This window comes from Pleurodeles waltl, chromosome 1_1 (assembly GCF_031143425.1).
Source record: "Pleurodeles waltl isolate 20211129_DDA chromosome 1_1, aPleWal1.hap1.20221129, whole genome shotgun sequence".
NCBI lineage: Eukaryota > Metazoa > Chordata > Amphibia > Caudata > Salamandridae > Pleurodeles > Pleurodeles waltl.
This window is the reverse complement of record NC_090436.1, coordinates 806,291,444-806,312,545: the sequence shown is the minus strand read 5'-3', so window position 1 is coordinate 806,312,545 and position 21,102 is coordinate 806,291,444. Positions and strand designations below refer to the sequence as shown.

The 21,102-nt window shown below is 42.7% G+C and overlaps 1 protein-coding gene across 4 annotated transcripts in view; it reads right to left on the bottom strand.

Moving 5' to 3' along the window:
• RFX3 (regulatory factor X3) overlaps window positions 1-21,102 on the bottom strand; it is a 555,440-nt gene that overhangs the window by 165,405 nt on the left and 368,933 nt on the right. For all 4 annotated transcript variants that reach the window (XM_069228385.1, XM_069228414.1, XM_069228395.1 and 1 more), the window contains one exon: window positions 13,429-13,503. In XM_069228385.1, coding sequence (XP_069084486.1) covers window positions 13,429-13,503 — 75 coding nt within the window. The remainder of the gene's footprint in view (window positions 1-13,428; window positions 13,504-21,102) is intronic.

The following is a 21,102-nucleotide window of genomic DNA, read 5'->3' as shown; positions in this document are numbered from 1 at the left end:
GAAGCAGACTAATCGTGAAGCATTAATATTAAATTGGCCAGACACAACGCTGAAAAACACACTGTATAAGCCACTACGAGAATAGCTTTCATTTACTTTATGATGAGATCAATATACTGTGGTTAGGTAGCTATGCAGAGAGAAACATGTACCCCATTTGGTTTCCTGGATGTTCTGAGAGACCAGAATATAGTGATAGTGTCTGGGTTGTGAAGAAGTTATAGGACTGCGAAAAACAAAGGGTATGGTCCTGAGGACCGATAAGATGACCTCTTCAGCTATGGAGACTGAAATACACTGAGCCCAATTGTTCTTAAACATCATACTAGATATTTCCAGACTATAATTCACCCTTCCTCGTGGAGGTTATTTGTTACGTTTAAATCATGTTTGCTGGACATATATGTCTACAATGAAGAACAAAGGAAGTAGCCAACATCTCAAAATGCAACATACAACCATTACATATATGCTGCATCCCTGGAATAACATTAAACTATCAGCACTACATCCCCTTCAAACTAACAATATGGAGAACAGCTCTATAGCAATAAGGAGAGAGGGAGATGGTTGTAATGAAACTGCAACCCATATTATCTCAAGAAGATGAATCTCAAAAGTTAATTCCCAAGAGGTAACAAGTTGGTTTATCAGACAGCCAGGAACAAAGCAATTAAAACCCTTAGTCAGACTATTGTTGGAACAATAGTCTGACTAAGGGTTTTAATTGCTTTGTTCCTGGCTGTTCCAAGGTGACTTTTTTTTTTTAGCCCAAATACACTTAAAATTGTTGCACAGGCAGTTCAATATTGTCTTTGTCCTTTTTGGTTATTCATTAGTGGCAGTGTATGGCTCAATGTGTAAAACCAATAAAAAACACTGCTCCAATAATCTTGGTCCCGCTTTAAATCTATTTAAATAAAATAATATTTCATCAACAAAGTGAACAATACCAGTTAAAATATTGATGTCTAAAACATACAAGGTAAACCTCCACTTTCATCCTTGCTCCACTATCTGAAAGGGCTCCTTTCAACCTTTGACAATCCAGTCACTGACCAGCATCTTAATCTTCTTAAAAGTTACAATTCATGCTAACGTATTCTTCCCATCCTCAATCGTCAACTTTGCTCATGACACCATAACAGCTGGACTTTATTAATGTTCCCTTCTCACTTTAATCTTTTTCTGAAACGGAACCAGTCCACCTCTTCTCAATAAACCCAAACCTAAACCCTGATAAGTTGTCTAACAACTGCCCCATCATTCAGCTACCATCCCTAGGTAAAATTCCTGAGGGAAGTGCATACCATGTGGAAAAAGGACCTTGACACCTACGACTTTCTCCAGTATTACCCGCCAGGGCTTCACTTGTGTTGCAGAGCAAAGACTGTTAACAGCGGTTTACCACGATCTGAGGACATTGCACAATGGCAACCACATGCTGTGATCTTCCTTGAAATGATAAGCGCCTCAATAAAGAAGTTCAACATATTTATAGAGAGAAGTTACACCACCAGGATTATGGCAGCAGTGGCGCCCAGATTAACTCACTTAGAATTCTTTAAAAGTACATAGCGCTAAGAAGTAATTTATACAAGAGAATTCTATGAGACTTAAAGGAGAATATCCACAAGTCCATATCAACCAAGCACACTACATAACTGACCACCCAGCAGTGGTGAAAAAGAGAAAGTCATTAGAAAGGAGAAAAATACTCAGATCTTAAGATGAGAAGAGTCTTGGCAAAGAGATAGAGAGAGTCACAAACTTCTACAATTTGGTAATCCCATCAGAGAAAACCTTTAGTGACTCATCGTAACTCCTTTTCTGAGTTTCATAATCCCAGTGATAGTGGAGCGGAGCAATCTGAAGGCTTATACTAGAGTCTGATAGGCTGCTTGGGTATGGCTCAGCTACTTACATTTTACTCTGTCATTTGGACCTCCGAGACCTTGTCCTTTCTGCACAGTCCTGTACATAGGTGGCTACCTGTGTGTTTGCTCTACCCGGAGCTTGCTCCTGATTTTCTTAGGAGACCCTAGATTACGAATATTATTACAGACCAGTAAAGCATTCACAAACACACCAATCACTATTTCAGGAAGTTATCCTGTCCTCCTAAACTGAAAATGTGTTTACTTTATCCACTGTAATGATTAAGAAGATGAAGTGGCTCTCCCACGAGGGATATTAGACAATTTATATTTTATACCAGAGAAAACGTCCTGAAGTTTGTCCTCACTCAAGTGTGCAATGTCCATAATTCAAAATCCTGCCTGCACTTCGGACGACTGTGACAATAATGGGCCAATCCCTCTAGGTGCACAATAGTCTGTGTATCATCCGCGTATGAGTGAAAGTTAAAGCTATTTGAAGCTCTATCAGGTCAACAGCGGTTGAATTTAAATATTATAAAAGGTTTGTGTTGGTGGAGAGCCATGGTGACCATAGCATTTCAAACCACAACATGTCTGTTTTGTAAAGTGCACCTTTATCACACGAGTGGTTTCTTGGTGCAATACAGATGTTTACTTTTATCCTGCCCAACGTTAGTCCTTTTTTTTTTTTTATAAAACAAGGAAAATGTAAGGATAATGTAAGGCTCAGTGGAAAAGTCAAGATTTAAATGTGATCATGAAGTCGAACAATTATTGCTGCACCTGCTGCCTGAGTCATTAGAGCGAGCAGAATGACTTGTTGAAGACAAAAGGGTCCAAAGCCACACTCTATTGGCCCTGTTGCTAAGGAACAACATCATCCATGCCATGGCTGTCCTGTCAATGTTTCCATCAGACAGAAGATGATGGATTAGAGTAATGTGATTCACCATATTAAATACAGCAGTTTACTTCAGCATCATCAGCACCGTCCCGCGATGGGGACAGAAACCCAACTGACAATGAGCCACACTGCTTTCATCATCCAGATGACTTCATGAAAGTTTGGTCTTTATGATTTCCAGCACTTTACTTTTAACCAACAACAACCGTACTATTGACGACCTAAAATGGAAGGGTTCAGCGTGTTCCGGCAACTTATGCCTTGTTTATATGTTCTGGGATGACCCTTCCTCAAGGCGGTGCGTATATAATTTCCTGAAGCGAGCTTTACCAGGAATGTCTCTATAAGCTAACCTGAAGCAGGATCAATTGGGCATCCAGAGCTGGCGTCTGGATTGTTTTGCCTATAAGGGAGATTATTATTGCCCTCATCCAAGATTCACTTTGAGTGTGAAAAATTGTGGTCAAACTCCCCAAATCCATGCTGGCATAATTCCTCACAGACAGATGAATCTGCACTTCTCTGCACATTTTTTTCTGGTCCTGATTGTTTTTAATTGGGATTTCACATCTGGGGCTGTGGTGAAGGAAGCCTTAGCGTGGCCTTGCTCAAGGACATACACTATACGGAATAAAATACCGACTACAATATGGTAAAAGGGACAATATGAAGGAACTCAGTCTTTGGTCTCGTTTGTCACAGACGTCTAATGTTGTTACAGTAAAACAAACCTTATCCAACATATACATCTGTGTCTAATCCAGATGTGAGAGATGTCCTCATACACCACTGCTTACTACTGATTTATTACTGACCCAGTACAGTTCTGACTGCCAGCTGCACTGCTCAGTAGTGACAGGTGTTGCACTGGCAATACATAGAGTGTAACCTGACAAACCTTTCACTGTCAAACGTTCCCTACAGACCACCATTAGCTCTGTGATACTGCGATTTAGACTACGGCACCGCCTGCGTCTTGGTGGCCTACAGCCGAAAGTGGAAAATACATCTTTCAGTTTTAAGAACATGTTGTATTACCCAGAGTGAAAGAAAGCCCGAAGGACCCTGGCCAGTGGCATTACAAGAGCTGACGAGCTCTGGAGAGGCACCTGTGCGCCAGTGAGTGGTACATAAACCTGAGAAGACTTTTGGCGGCATTTCAAGCAACCCCACAGACTTGGCTGCTCTCTGCTGATGACGGGCTAAACCTAGAAACACGTGTCCAGAGATACACAGCACTTGCTGCACCTACTTAGGTGAAAGACTTTTGATTACTTTTTCAGCACTAAACGAAGTGACTGCATTTACCATGATGCATTGGGGCTAACTTTTTGCTTGAGTGTGAGGCAGTGTGCTCCCTTTTTTCTTTTTGTCGCATTACAAGGGTGACACTGGTCTTATTCATTAATATAACTAAAGTGCGCTAGAAGGAATAATTTTTTGAAAATGCTTAAGAGTTTTTTGTTTTTTTTTAACACTAAACAAAACAAGTGGGAAGGTGATAAAACATCCACCCTTACACCATAACTAAAGATTTAAGCAACCAACTGGTACGCATAAGAATATTGGATGCTGACTGAATTGCAAAAAATTGAGATTGGCGTACAAGCAAAAGTAGTAATACAAAAAATATGTTCTTAAAAACATGGGGGTACAGATAAAAACACCAACAAACGTATGTACAGCAAACGAAAACAGTATTTTCCTGGGCGTAAGCATGTGCATACTTCATACTTGCTGTGTATTTTGTCCAAAGATGTTAAAAATAGCATAAATAGCTGATGCTAGGCAATCACTGGTCTATTGCGGAAGATGCTGAAGAATGAGTCGAAGTTTCGGTCTCAGTGATAACGAATAACCGAGACCATCTTCAGGACAAAATGCTTTGGAAAAGGCAAAATGGCCCACCCCAACAATCTGAACAAAGCATAAAAAGTACAGTTGCACACAAGGAGAGAAAATAAATAAATTAGGCGAGTTGTGGTTTTAACCAGCAACCAGTTCAGAGACCAGAGCAACACTGTGAACTAGGGTGAATATTGAGTACCTATCTATACGCCTACAGGCGTCCAGAAGACCGCAAACCAAGTTACACGAATCATGTCCAACACCAAATGTGAATAACTTACTCTTATCAATGAATGTTTAAATGCTACCATAGGGTTAAGTATCGTGGTATGAAAGACATTTGTTGCAAAAGAAATAAAACGTGAACCAGAAAGCACACAAGTCGCCAAAGGACATTAAGCAAAAAGAAGTAAACAACGCACAATAATGAATAATCTAAAGGGGCGAATGAAACACCAATTAGACCACTAATATTATAAGGGGGAAAAAATGAAGTTTAAACAACTATGCAAATCATTAGCACGGGTGTGTGCTGCTACTGCTTACAAGACAACCAGAGTGCAGGCAAGAAAAAAATGAGCCCTCTTACTGATGACTGGGTAGCACCTTTTAGGAATAATCAGGGCTGTGCGGCCCCCCAACATCCCTTGGCCCTGGTGCACTGCACCCGCTGCACCACTGATATCTTGACCGCATTCCGAATAATAAGGGAACGAGGCACATACTCATTACATGTACACACAAGGCGAAGAGATGAGAGGGGAGAGCAAAGATAACATTCTTGAACAGATTCCAGAGCGAGCAAAAGTGCAACGCTAGCTTGAAATCAATGTTGATACTGACACTGTCAAATAAAATGAGTCACAGATGAAAGGCAGCCTTCAATCGCTCGAAACGCTGGTCTTGGAAAATGTTCATTACTTCTTCAGCTGTTCAAAAACAAACGAACAAAAAAGCAGAAGATTGAAATATGGGATAGTTTAGTCAATGGGCGAAGGCAGCTGTTCCTCTCCCCACAAGAGGAGCTACCTATCTGTTGGAGTGGACTGTGATTTCTGTATCGCACGGTACTGAACCACCTGACCAGGAGGAGCTGTATGTTTCAGCAACCCATGGTGCAAGCTGGTCAGCTGGACCCAGCATGCTCTACCAGGTTTGAATGGGGAAGGGTCCCATGTATACGCAATATGCCTCACGGAACTACGTGAAAAACTGCTCAGATTTAGGTCACCCTGGACTGGAAATATGTTGATTTTTGGACATGAGTCTCAGACGCCCCTTCGACTCGGGTTGGGTGGGACAGTTTCAGTAATAAAGCCCCAGATAATATTTTGAAGTGGGAATATTTCACTCCCTACCTTTGACGGTAACATGATTTCTCAGGGAGTAAAGGGCGATAGCTGATGAGTAGTGAGTAACAAATGACAACTATTTTATCATTTTTGTGAACAAGGGTATGTAGTGTTTGGATAGAGTTGTGTGTATTATTACTGTCTACCTTTCTCTTTTAAGTATTTGCCAGTATGTTGCTCTGACCGTTCTGTCTGCATTCTCACATAGGACTCACAGCCAAATTAATTAGGTGGTTGATGACTAGGCCAAAGGGTGCCTCTTATCACGGTAGTAGAATGGGATCTCCTTTCAGAAGTCCGCCACATAACCTGAACAGCAAAGTTAATTAGGAGCAGAGCCACCCAACTGTACTCAGTCTTAGTCAGGGCTACTGGAACTATGTAATTGTGCAGACCCTACGTTTTAAATATGGATTTGCTGCATTTGCCGCATAATGCATCACCTGTTGGAGCATTGCCAAGAGACAGAGTGCTTTGGTAAAATGTTTGGTTGTGATGTCAGATACGGGCGACCCTTTATGGCAATTAGTATTGGAGGATACATTGAAAGTATTCCAGCAGCAGCAGCTAACTCAGTCAACCTCGAATAGGTATTTCTACAAGCTTGAAATAAATGCTGCTGCCAACCTTGCCTCCAGACTACACCTTTTGGGATGTAAGCAGGGCCACTGACGTTATGTGGCAGGGGAGGGCCACATTACGCAGCAGGTGTGAGTAAATTATGCAACAAGAAAAGCCAAATTATGAGGCATAATGCAGCACATTTTGGGATTTTTAAACTTGGTACCACTGTGTGGACATTGGTTGCACCTCGTTAGTACCTGTTTAACATCCAAATATAGAAATAAGCAACAGAAATGTGACCAGTCCAGCTTTGCAAAGGACCTTCTACTCTGCTGCAACACATGGTGCTGCATTTGTTTAGTAACTATTGAACCGTTTGAGCTAGAACCTATTTTTTTGGTTAAAATCAGTAGATTTTGCAGCAGATGATGGTTTATGTGGCAAATGCTGCAAATCTATAATTATGCAAAAATCACCGTGGCCGCACAATCGCATAATTCCAGTGGCCCTGGAAATGACGGATTGCTTCATTTAAGGTCTAGCAAACAGTTACACACTGATTAATTTACTACCCGTTTCCAACTTTACTAGAGGGATTCGTACCACAACGCACATCTCAGACTGACTGTTAACACTTCTGAACACTGATCCATTCTTTAAAGACAGAGCATGTTTCCTTCTCAAATACAGCAAAAATAATCTATGCTGGAAGTAAAAATTGAGGTCTCGCGCTATATTAAAAAGGTGTAAAGACCTGACGACTCATTCCTAAGGAGAATGAAAGTAAAAGCAAGAAAAAGGAGCCAAACCCCTGCAGATAGTTCGACCCCAAGGGACACCAATGTAGAATACTAGGTTACTGACGCCTACCCTTTAAAATATCTCCCCCATGGTACCTAGTTAACCTCTGGTTTAGTAGCTGATTTAATATTGTGGAGGTAATTGGCCAGCCACTGAAACACTTACTGTACTAGTAGTCTGTGTTTGAAGTTGCAAGGTCGTTGATTTTAGTAATCTGCTCTTATTATGCAGAAACTCGGACAGTGCGTATTTCAAGCAGGATTGCTTCGACTGGAATTCAGAACACTGAAAAAGATGTCCTTAAGGGAAGATTTTCAAACCCTCAATAGATTTTCTACTTTCTTGATTTGTGGAACCCTATGTTAATGTCAGATTGACCTCTCAAGACCAACATGATTGAAAAACTTGATGTAGCAGCGAGATGAACCAAAAAAAGGCTAAATTGGAGGAAATTACGGTCTAAATTTTTGCAAACACACAAAACAATGCAAACAGACTCACTGGTACATTTTGATGAATAAGCTTCAAACAGAAGTGGTGTGCTGTATATTTTAGACATACTTAAAACTCATCATTAAAACATAGGAAAAACATTAAATTTATCATACTTTTATTTGTTACTTTTTTTGTCAGTTTTCTTCCACCACCAGCACATGATTTGAGGCTACAGCACGTTTTGCCAGTGAGCTGGAAGGGTAGGGGGAGGTTTGACTGCTGGTGGAGGACGGTTTTGTTGCTGAGGAACAGGCAGCATAGACCTTGAGCAGGTGCAGCTCCTTCGTCATGGTGGAGGAGTGTGACCCCCCCCTGCACAGTCAGTGACAAATATTTGCCACTGACTGAGCCACGCAAGTCTGGGGTGGGTGGGGCCATAGGAAGGAGGAGTGGTGGGCACAGTAAGACGTCCGGCCAAGCTGACATGGGCACTTACATTTCTCTATCCCAGCTGTGTTACACGGCAGGTTGGAGAAATGGAGCAGGCTCTCTGTGCCTGAGCGAGCTCCAAACCAGCCCACTCAGGCCAAACCTGGTGCTGCTCTCAGGACATTGTGATTATACAAAAATGTATGTTTTAAGCTGCTACCTGAAACTGAGCACATTGTCAGTCTGCCTGAGCATTCATGAAAGGGAAATTGATTACATAGGAACCAAGTGTGCAAACGAGCACACCCCTTTCTCCCATCCCTGGTCTTCTTCACCCTTGGGATGACAAGCAAATTTAGGTTCCCTGGTCTTAAATCTCTTGTGGGACAGCAGGGATGAATCAAATGATGTAGCATTTGCGGTCCCTTCCTATACAGAGCATGATGGGCCAGGAACAAAGATTTAAACTGAATCCTTTTTTGTACTGGCAGCCAATGTAGTGAGGCTAATGCAAGCAAACCTGTCTGATGCTTTGGGGTTCCCAAAAGAATACAGGCAGCAACATTTTTTATCTCTTCGAACTTCTTAATCACAAATTTCTGAAATCCTAAGTATAAGGAGTTTCCATAGTCCAGCTGTGATGGTACCAAGCCCTGAACTCCCACTGTTCGTACAGGACTTGGCAACCACCTCAGCAGCTTCCTGAGGGTTCTCAGAAGCCTGGGCTTACGTGGTACATTTAGGTGGTCATTCCAACCCTGGCGGTCCATGACCGCCGGGTTGGAGGACCGCGGGAGCACCGCCGACAGGCCGGCGGTGCTCCAATGGGCATTCCGACCGCGGCGGTAAAGCCGCGGTCGGACCGGCAACACTGGCGGTCTCCCGCCAGTGTACCGCCGCCCATTGGAATCCTCCAAGGCGGCGCAGCTAGCTGCGCCGCCGAGGGGATTCCGACCCCCCCTACCGCCATCCAGTTCCCGGCGGTCCGCCCGCCGGGAACCGGATGGCAGTAGGGGGGGTTGCGGGGCCCCTGGGGGCCCCTGCAGTGCCCATGCCACTGGCATGGGCACTGCAGGGGCCCCGTAAGAGGGCCCCTAAATGTATTTCACTGTCTGCTGCGCAGACAGTGAAATACGCGACGGGTGCAACTGCACCCGTCGCACAGCTTCCACTCCGCCGGCTCGATTCCGAGCCGGCTTCATCGTGGAAGCCTCTTTCCCGCTGGGCTGGCGGGCGGCCTGAAGGCGGCCGCCCGCCAGCCCAGCGGGAATGTCAGAATTACCGCCGCGGTCTTTCGACCGCGGAACGGTAACCTGACGGCGGGACTTTGGCGGGCGGCCTCCGCCGCCCGCCAAGGTCAGAATGAGGGCCTTAGTGTCAAGGATGATGCCCAGATGTTTTACTTCCGACTTGGAAGACGAGAGGTCTCTTAGGGACTTGGACCAACTGAGGTCGCCCCATAAGGAGGGATTATTACCAACTAACACTACCTCATTCTCGTCACATTAAGTTTTAGGCAACTGGCTGCCATCCAATCTGTAACTTCAGTTAGAAAGGAATTAAGTTGGTGTGATACTGTCCCGGTATTGGGAGAGAGGGAAACTATAATCTGAGTATCGCCTGCATACAACACCATTGAGATCCCATAAGAGCATATAATGTCTGCAAGTGGATGAACTTAGAGATTAAATATTGTGGGACTCAGTGAAGATCCCTGTGGAACCCCCACAGTTTAGGTAATGGGAGGCTGAATAAAAAGGTCCTTCACTAACTTGAAAGCTTTTGTTGCTTAGGAAAGAGGTGGACCTTTTTTGTGCTAGACCAACAATCCCCACTTCTTCCAGTCTTTTAAGCAAAATTGGATGGAAGACTGTATCAAATGATGCACCTAAGTCTAGCAAAATGATTGCAGCTAACCCCCTGTGGTCGAGGACCTCTTCTACCTGTTCTGTGATGGCTAAGGGAGCTGTTTCCATGCTGCATCCAGGCCAAAGGCCTGTTTGAGTAGGGTAGAGCAAATTGTGGGCTTCCAAAATCCGGAGAGATGTCTTTTAATACATTTCTCCAATATTTTGCTAATGCCAGGAAGTAGTGATGTGGGCCTGAAGCTGCAAGTCCCCAGGTCCAGGGAGGGTTTCTTTAGCAGAGGTCTCATAAAAGCATGTTTCCAGGTCTCAGGAACAGTTCCAGTTGTAAATATCAGTCAGCAGTGGAAAGATTATGTCTGCTTTCAACAGACTTTCACATGGTGCTGGGTCAAGCAGGGATCCTGATTTCACAGATTTAGCAAGGTCAATTATGTCTTCCCTTTCCTATTGGAGGAAACCACACTTATTCCCCTTCTGTCAGGTTCGCCTGTCCGGTACCACTGAATGTGCCCCTAAGGTCTGGCTACCTCACAAAGGCCTCATAAATGCTGCTAACCTTGCCCAGAAAGTAGATCACAAGCATACTGCAGCAGGACTCTGATAGAAATGGGCCAGAGCCTATGTTAACTGGTTTCATAAAATAGTTGTCTATATCGCAAACCTCCTTAGAAAGTTTTGAACTGAAGCCATTAATCAGAACTTTTCTTAAAGCATTTTGATTTTTGTAATGCTTTTGTGTCCAATGCTTTACTCATAGTATGTCATCCACTTCTTCTTTTACACTCTTTTTTTGTAGTGGAGAAGACAGAAAACATCTACCTTCAATCCACCTATTAATGCAAGGAAGAAATATTAATGGTTGAGCCCACAGAACCACATTGTACACCACCCACCATTACTCTACAAACAGCACAGGAAGACATAATTTACATTGTGCATGCACAGGTCAGTCTCCCTCCCTCAAAACCCTCACAAAACCTGGTCCACTTACATCCAGCTCAGGTACAATTCAGTTCACAAGACATTGTCAATCTCTTCCTTTTCTACTAATCCAGAAAACTATCTACTCTTCCAGGCAGTTCAGATAGAATACATATACATAGCTGACAATTTCAAGCTTCACCAACCTCTCTTCCACTTAGATCAGCTAAAACTGATTACACATGCCATAATTATTCTCAAACTTCCAAACAGTCCAGAGAACTACATCCTTTTGTTACCAGTTTAGCTGCAATGGATCACACGGGACAGCACCAGTCTGAATCTGAAGCTTGGAAGGCTAACTGTCCGAGTACCTCTCGCTTCAGAGTGCCAACAAGGAACACCATTAAGACAATGTCACCGACTTCACATATGTACACCTAGGAGTATGCCATTTAGCGAGTGTCCTGAGCACAAGCATGTGCCAATCCTGTGCATATGCAGCTAGTAAGCAAGCGTGTGTGGATTACTCACAGCAAACACCATATGCCTACTCAATATAATGATCCACCGATGCTGATAAAATAACACCCATGGAAACTTGCACAGACTCAACTATCACTGAGCACATCTAAGGTTACTCCAAAGAAAATTCAGCACACCATTAGACACAATGAGAGCAGGTCTACTAGCCACAAATACAGCAACGCCTTGCTCAGGTCTCTTTAACACTTCATACTGGGTTATATCTTCCTTCCTCCTCACCCTCCCTTAACAAGCCTACAACAGTGGGGTATCTGTCACAGTACCATAGTGGCGGGCTGACCTTTCATAACACTTTAGTTACCATGAGTCGCTGGATTCCAGTCATTGTTGCACAGGAGAGCTTACAGTTTTCGCTCTGCAAGGTCATGAAAGATCCCTACTGTTTCGCGCTATTTTGGTACAAAGTAAGTCCTTGTGTCAATTTTTGACAAGAGGGCACACTTTGCACTGAAGGAAATTGTTTGTGTTGTTTTCTGTGCTACAATTTTATTACGTGTAGCAGAGCAATTATGTGACATGGAGTAATGGTGTCATTTCAGGAATTTAGTGTAATACATGTAACACAAAATTCCAGAATGTGCATGAATTACGGCAGCATAATGTAATATTCCCCTGAGCCTACTTAACATCGCGAAGACTGAGGTCATCATATCTAGTTGTTGGATACATTTCGGAAGGTAAGGTTTATACTCCTTGTTCCATGCACTACTCTTGTAATGAATACTCCGTGATTTATTGAGCAAACGCTGTTTTCAGCAGCTGTGTTTGTCCTAGTTTGCTGCACCACATACTGCTTTCTCTAGTATTTTCTCAGTTTTCTCCTCGCCAGTACAGTTGCATCATCACTGTCAGACAATGAAACATTCTCTATTTACGATTCATTTCGCTCTAAGATCAATAATTTGGGCATGTCCTTAGCACTGTGGCACACATGTCCATGCATGTAATCAGAATGGACAATATGTAGTTGTTTTGATTACCGCACGCTGACTCGCACAGACATTAACTCACATTTTACTCCTAGATACACAAAGGTATTCTTGGACAAAAGTCCACATATCACTGTGATGTGCTGAAAGGGTGTAGACTCCAGTTTTGCGTTGTTAAACTGCTGGCAGCACGGAGGTTCGGGAAATTAGAGTTAGCATTCACTCTCCATCCAGAACCAGAACTCTCAAACTCCGGCTCTTACACTAATGCTAGTGCCGTGTAAGAGTGAAGAAAACAGTTGAATCGATTCTAAAACAGGGGATTCCTCACTCACTCATGAAGCGGTTCAACGATATACTACTAACAGCACAGGAGACCAAAAACGAGCACAATGCCAAGAAGGAAAAACATGACATGACTGTATAATAGGTTCTATTCAGTCAACATTTCAGACTATTCTGTTATAATTATCTAGAGGATGGATATACTGCCAATTAGAAATTACCAAAAGCACTAACCAAATGCCAAGAGTTCACAAGTGATCAGGAGAGTGACAAATGGCATTCAGAGCATCTGTGCTCATCAGAAGAGATTATTTTACAGTATTGACCTGTTAAGTGACCGAGCATCAATATTTTGCATGTGGGAATGGCTCGTGTGGCCTATGGTGCCGAACCTGTATGCTGCAAATGCTAAAATGAGTGCAGGCATCACTGGACTATGATTGGCTAGATGTATTCTTGAAACTGCTAAAATCAAATCAAACTCTATAGAACCTAGTGACACTGCTTTGTGAAGCATGGTCATTGCAGCTGACAGATCAATTACTGAGAAAGTTACATGGTGTTGGGTGGAAACATGTTAAGTAAGGTATATCCTAAAGCAAGGATAAAAATACTCCACAAGTGCACAGCACAGGAGTGCTTAGAATACACAAGAAGAGAACTTACGTGGCTGTTGAGAAGAGAGCTTCTGTGAGTGGAAAGGCCGTCAGACTTCTGTAGGGTTTCAATCGCCATTTCAATCTGACAAAAGATATTATGAAAATTGAATCTCAAGATAAGATAGCAATATACTAACCGGAGAAACGTCGACATACTCTTACATTGGGAAACTTCTTTTTGAAAGTTAACATCGGTGTAAGTAACAAAATACACATTAACCTTTCCAATAATCAGCTAAGATTCTGGAGAGGGGTTTATGATAGGACATATATTGAAAAAAACACCTTATAAATACAAATGCCATTGTCTTCTGTTAAATAGAGCACATGTTTAGTATTTTCTGTCGCTCCAACAGCTGACGACTTTCTCACTTTAAATCCTATTATGCTGAGTCCTTCTCTCAACAAATCACCAATCTAAATTACCAGTACTTGCTTTGTATTTATTGATGTAATTTAAATGGTGTAGTACATGCTATGCCAAGCACAGACAGAACACTTAAGACTGGCTAGCTGCAGACTTGTTAATAATATTACCAATACCATTATTTGATAGTATTCTGTTTTTTTCTGGCGAAAAATGTACTCGTTTGGTAAACTTTATTTACCCCATAACAGATTTTTAATAGTTTTATAAACCTGTTTTTTTATTCCAAAGAGAAATGTTTTCCCCCAAGCAGAACCTTCTTAATAAGTCTTCTAAAATGAAATAAAGGAGTATACCCATGCCTCCTAGTGTCGTGAGAAAGCACCGAGGCCTTATCTCTTGTAGGACTTCATTCTCACTTGCTTACAAGGGAGGAACATTCATATAAAATGCTGGTGAATGTCAACAAAGGTATGCATCTATATGCTCCCCTTGAGCACCACCATGTCCAGCCGCTGGTCATCCCTTTTACTGCCCCTAACATTATTCTTGTGGAAGAGTCCACGCACATTGGCAAACATTTCCAATACAAAAACTGGATTTCTTCATGCAAATTGTTACTCTTTGAACCAGGACTTCTGTTTTGCACCTGGAAATCAGGTGATCTGTAGGGAAAAAAACTGACCTGGGACCATTGTTTCACGCAGAAGCTTGGCTTTATAGGATTATTTCCGCAAGCTTGTGTGATGCCCATTGGAACTTTTGTTTAAAACATTTTAGATTCTGTTTCATTTCACTACAAATGTTTTAAGTACATAGTGATGAACGTATGGCTTAATGTTGCAGATCAAAAAGCATCGCAACTGTAGAAACAAAACTTTGAAATCTACATTTTCCTGTGTGCAGACCTTTTCAGTTTCCCAGTTCCATTCACCAATAGCTCATCCGATACATTATTTTGTATTTGCATTCTCGGGTATACAGTCCTGTTGTTCCTATTATAAGATCAAAACTACAAGTTCTAGAAGGCAAAGGAGAGCCTGGATGAATTTGTGCCTGGTATTCATCTGGTGCACAAAGGATCATAGGGAACATTAGCGTTATGGTGTGCTGTGCTTTGACTGTAGTTGTGCGTTTTTAATAAAACTGCTACACTTTTGGGGAATTCATTGATACAAACTGCTTATGACACCCAGGTAAGAGTAAAGGTTACACGGACCCTTCCAGCAAACTGCAATATATTTTTAGCACATCCTACAGCAATTTCATAAATTAACGGCTAATCCAACAAGTCACAGCTGGTGCTTCGGTAATAGGTGCTCCCCTATCCACATGGACAACTGAAATGGCCTCCATCGTTAGGAATGCGCTCAACTGTGAAAGAAAAGGTGAAAGATCTCAGACTTGGATGGGCTCAGGTCTCACACTGGCACAAGGGCCTGATGTAACGAAAACTGGTTTGTACCATCTGCATGTCCACAATAAAGCGTTTAAATGCCTGAGCTTGTACCAGAGATTACAGGGAACAATTGAGGTAGTGCTCTCTATAGTGGACCACCCACCCCCAAAGTGCTTAACTGGACATTTTGAACAACCTGGTCAGAAACTTACAGAGTCAAATGATGTAACCTATACTGAGATGAATGGGAAACAGCAAGACCATGTCACAACAGCTCCCTGGTGTTTTCACTGGCTGCAAGTGGTCGAGCACATCAAGTTTCTGTCATGTATCCAGGAGGACAGAGGCACATTCGAAGGCAGCTTGGGGTGAATGTTGTTCTCTACCAGGGAGTCAGTCCAATTTTGGATGACACTGCCCCTGTCTGAGGTGGTTAGATTGGCCTTGTTAAAAATGGTGCTTCTTCTCCACAGTACCAATAGTACAGCACAGTCATAGCTTCAAGGGTCTCAGCAGGTTATTGTTGAGCTTAATCTACGGGCACAGGAGCAGCAGAGTGGCACTGTGCAATTTATGGATCCCAGCATTGGAGGGGATTGGCGGCACTGAATTATACACTTTATTATTCATCTGCACAGCCACATTGGGTTGCGTGTTGGATGAGCGGTTCTGGGACGGCCGAGCTGCTATTCTTAGGTGAAGCTGGGGATGGAGAAGCGTTACTATGTAAGCTGTTGGATGCACACAGTGACTCTCGGCTGGCCTCTAGATCAGTGGTTCTTAACCTGTGGTCCAGGGGCCCCTTTAGGTCCACAAAGCCTTCTCAGGGGTTTACCAACTGAATAATTAAATAATATGAGCAGATTAATAAAGTGTATAAAAATAAATAAAAAAAACTAAAATTAAAAACTTTGAAACGTTCTGTAATTGAAAAGGAATTTGAAATTGGAGGCTGAAAATTAATTTTGTATCTTCTGTTTGATGGTGGGATCAGTTCAAATACATCAAGCAGAATATAGTATGGATGATGAGTTTCCTCACATGAATATAGAAAAGCTCCAACCTTCCCATTATTAAAATCAAAATGTAGATTTTCTTAATATATTTGTTTGTACACTAAATAAAATTTTATTATTCGTGTATTTGTTACATGAATGTTTTTTCTCTATTTTCTTCATATTGTTTCGTGGTTCAAATCACTGAAAATACTTAGCTGGTGTCCCCGCCTTCCAATAATGACTTTGGGAGTGGTGTCCCCTGGTTCCAATAATAATTCAGTGAGGGTCTCTGGGTTCCAGTAATAGCTGTAGCTGTATCTTGGGCTGAAGAGCCTGGGAGTGGATATGTCGGGGACCGGTGGAACAGGGCTAGTGTGGCAGTGCTAGGCGACCTCTTTAGAAGGCAAGAGAAACTGACATTTGATGAGCTATACCAGACCTCGCAATTGCAGAGGGGACAGTTCCTTATGTACAGCGCCATTTCTAGATGGGTGATGGCAATATGGGGCACTGGGAGGGCTGATCTCCCTGCACACTCCATCCTCCATTGCATGCTTTAACATGGTGCAGTGGGTAAGAAGGTGATGGCACTCTACCGTTGCTTGATAGAGCACTCAAAGGTAGACAAAACTCCACTAATAGAACGCTGGGAGGGAGACGTAGGTAGATAGCAGACTCCTAATGAGTAAGGGGTGCTCCAGGAATATCTATTAAGAGGGTTGATGAACATGCAGTTTCGATTTATCTAATTCAAAGTATTACACTGAGTGTACCTTACTTACTCTGTCTAGACTGCAAGGAAGTTACCCAGTGGCGTAACAAAGGCCCCGCCACCCCAGGAGGTCAGGAGGCCCCCTCAGCACAGCACCTTGCCTGACTTCTGAGAGGGCCTCCATGTTCTTTGCAGAGGGGCCCCTCCAGTTTTGTTACGCCACTGAAGTTACCCTGAGATATCTGTTGAACACCGGCAATGTCAATCAGCAGGGGACAGACATGGCCCTTGTGTTCTAGCGCGGCCTGCTTCTCACAGCCTTCTGGTGAGCAGTCTGCTACTTGATCAGGAAAATCACTTGCAGACCCTACTCCTGCTCTTCTGAGGCCTGTATACTGGGCCTCTTCAAACAAAGTCAGCAAAGATGGAGCGCAGGTTTGAGGATCTGGTGTGGCTCCTGGCAAGAGACAGATCGCTATGGGTTGGAGGCTGCAGCAGGCCCCAAGGGTCCCTGTCTGATCCAAAGACTTGCTTAAATGGGCAAAGGTAGAGGGAGATACACTCCATACTCTTCGGAGACAAGAGGGACGGGCGTAAATATGTGGGATTCCGTGGTGATGACACCCGGCCTCTGTGAACATTTCCGTGATTAGAACAGCTATAACCCTCATCCTGACATTATATCAACTTGGAGATGTTGTTGACACCTTGCTCCCTCAGGTGGGCACTTGGAATGACTGAGATTCACGGAAAACACAGCATGATATGTTAAGACCACTCCACATCGCTGAACTCCTCCGTTGATGTTTGGTAATTCTTGTTTGGTTCTTCTGCAGTCTTACCTGCGTAGTTATGTGGCACTGCACGTTGTTACTCACGTTACTACATGCCTGCAGTTATTGTCAACACTGGTTTATCCTCGCTATCTGTTTTATGCAGAACAACTGTAACAAAGACTTTATTAGGCATGGCTATTGGTTATGTGGCATAACTGCTCAAATGAATAAAACAGATTTTTTATTAAAAAAAAACTTTCCACCATGCGTCGTCCGTACATACAGGCCTTCATGACCACAGACTAGAGACTCTTAGTTACAGAAGTACCAACTACCAGCCAACTGGGACCTTAATGGTGCATCAATTCAAATGGCCAGAACTGGACCAGACAGGCCTTCTCAGTTGCGGTGGCTCAACTCTGAACTCTATCCCAGAGTACATCCAAACAACTAAGGGCAATTTAGCGTTCAGATTGAACTTAAAAACCTTGCTATCACATGAAGCATAATGTATAGTTAAAAGGTCTATATTTTCTTTGACCTACCCCGATCTTAGGCTACTCTGCGTTTTCAGAGTCACAAGACTACCCGCATGGAGAAGCTTCTATATATAAGAATCATTCATACAACATAACACTACTAGTCAGGGGAAAACCACACAGATGTATTATGTTACATGCACTGCGAACGTTTTCTACGCATAGAAGAGGTCAAATTAATTACTTAATTGCCTTCAAAGCATCCATATCTGCTCAAGAACAAAGCAAATGTCTACGGGCAAGCATAAATTAACTTGGCAGAAGGTTATGCAAAGAAACCATGCCATTTGTTGTACCTTGATAACCTATACATTATTTTATCTCTTTGAATGTGTGATGTCATTTTCGAGTAATGAGTTATTTGATTTCACACTTTTGTTCCTTTACATCAAGATTTACATTACACGTCATTTTAAAGTAATTACATTTTATCGCCTCTGAATCAATCAGGATTTTATAGGCACAGCTGGCCAGATCCTCCTTTACCAGGCTGGGAAATCACCCACATTAACATGGGCAGCTCCTAGATGTACCAACAATCTCTGCCGGTCCTATCGATAAAAAGCCTCTCGCTGGGACCCGCTTCTCCACGGTGAATCGCTGTACTGGCTCCTATTTTGTATCAGAGTTTTACAAATCTTTAGTCTGGCTTTGCACCCCTCATCGTACGAGCGGGCCTCCTCAATACGAGGAATTGTAGCGCAGAAAGCTGGTGTTTGCTACAAACATAACACACAATTTCAGTAACAATCTTAATAAATCAAATAATTGAATGTGTATGTTTGGGATGTGGGTATCCTTCAGGCCCTTTGGTTATTCGGCTTTTAATCGCACATTCTTAAAACATTTTAGCTAAATGTGAGCAAAATCTAAGTTAGCAATACTCATCTATCTAATCCAGCAGCGACAAAGCTAACAGATTTGTTGTCGGTATGGTGTGTAAAACAGCCATGAGTATGCCAAACAATCATGCCCAATCCAGAGCCTATTAGCGTTGCCTAATGCTTGTTTGCCAAACAGCACTGGGTAGCGAGCGCAGATAAAGGCATCTGAAAGTGGATCGCAGATTTAAAAGAGGTTGTTTTTTCTTGTACCTTCCATTTTCAGGTTGAGGATAGCAGCGGGCAAGCTTGCTCTTCGACCTGTTATCTATTCTGTGGGCTTTAACCATGCCCATCACTTTCATTTGTTCCTGTCCCTGCCTTTAAAAAATCTCCTGATGTCTGGTAAATGCTTTATGTTTGTCCCGCCTTGAGGCGGTTTTGTTGCTGGCTTGGAAACTGACCCTGTTATATGGATTATGGCACGATCAGCCAAGTAGCTTAGTATCAGCGCACTTTTTTTTTTTTTTTTTTTTAGCCTCGCTGCTTCGCTCATGGCTGTATGTTGTATCTTCGTCTTCCTATTTTCGGGCAGCTTGCTATTTCTTTGCGATGTCTGCAGGGTCTTTTTTATTTATTTATTATTATTTTTTTGCAGTTTTATGTAGCGCAAACCTAACACGAAGGTATTACAGTGCTTTGCATAAGCACTGGTTCCATTACACAACCAGTGTAAAGAACACATTCATTTTTGGTAGCAAGGGGAGATTAAGAGATTTGGTAATGGCCATTTCATAGCACTGAAAATCAGGTGTAATTCTTTACCAAATCTGTATAATTCATTTGCATTAACCTTGCAGAGATACAGAGGTGAAAAAGCGAAGTCAGGATTGTATTCTGTGACATTCGCGTTCTGTCAAGACCTCTGTAGGGGGTGCATTAACCAACTGACTTGAGTAGAGCTTAAAACTAGGTGATAGTCCGTGCTCCTGATAACCTCTGGAGGCTCACCACCCAAGCACATAGGTTAGTTCTAGGCAAGAAGATGGCGAAAGTTGTTGTCTCCAAAATGGTGGAAAAGGAGTCATGACCCCAGACTCAAGCACTTCACGCCCTCAAACTTGATAGCAAAAAACATCTAGCCTTTGGATCTAAATTGGGCCTTTCCAAATGGATTCAGTTTGTGTGAACGCAATACAAAGGTATTGCAGTGCGTTACATGAGCACCGGTTACATTACACTAGAACACATTCATTTTTGGTAGCAAGGGGAAATTAAGTGATTTGCCTAGAATCACAGGATGTTGAGTCACCTACGAGACTCAAACCGTGTTCCCAAGCTCCAAGGTCAGCAGCTGTGACCCTTATGCCAAATCCTCTCCCCTAGGGTTCTTTGTCTAGTGCGTGTTGGGGCAGTCTGGGAATAACTCAGATTTTTTAATATAGCACTTGGTAATACAGGTTTTGCCATTTAACACTGCTGCAAAGCAGGTGCCATTCTTAACAAAATAGCTATAATTAATTTGCCGTTAAGCTGCCTCGTCTGTTATTCTCTTTGTATACAGTCAATGTTTTTAAAAGTTAGGCTGGTATTGCTAACGTAGAAAAATAATTCCTTTAAAAGTTTAACACACAGGAATATATGGCTGCCCCCTTTTCTTTGCTCCTAGCTCTTTTGACCACCTCATTCTCCGGGTGAAATGCCACAAATGTGCCTCTTTGTGGCTTGCTTGGTGCTATAAACATTTAGGTAAACACATTAGAAAGGGTTGCATCTCTAGGCTATCACAGCCAGCCTGTAATAAATGAGGTGAAAACACTCCTAAGATAGCGGCCTTGTTGTTTCCTCTCTTCTGCATCGACAGGCCTAGGAGGCTAGCTGTGGCACCTGGCATACATCAACTATACTTCAAACCAAACCACATAGGTAAAAGACATTGTCATTAACAATGCCAAGATCTCTAACTCTCATAAATGTTAGACCCATTGCATTGCAAATCCTTTTTTAAGATGCTTTTGCCAGTTCTCACTCTCTAGTGGTACCAGGCCAGCTGGAGATTAATAGATGCA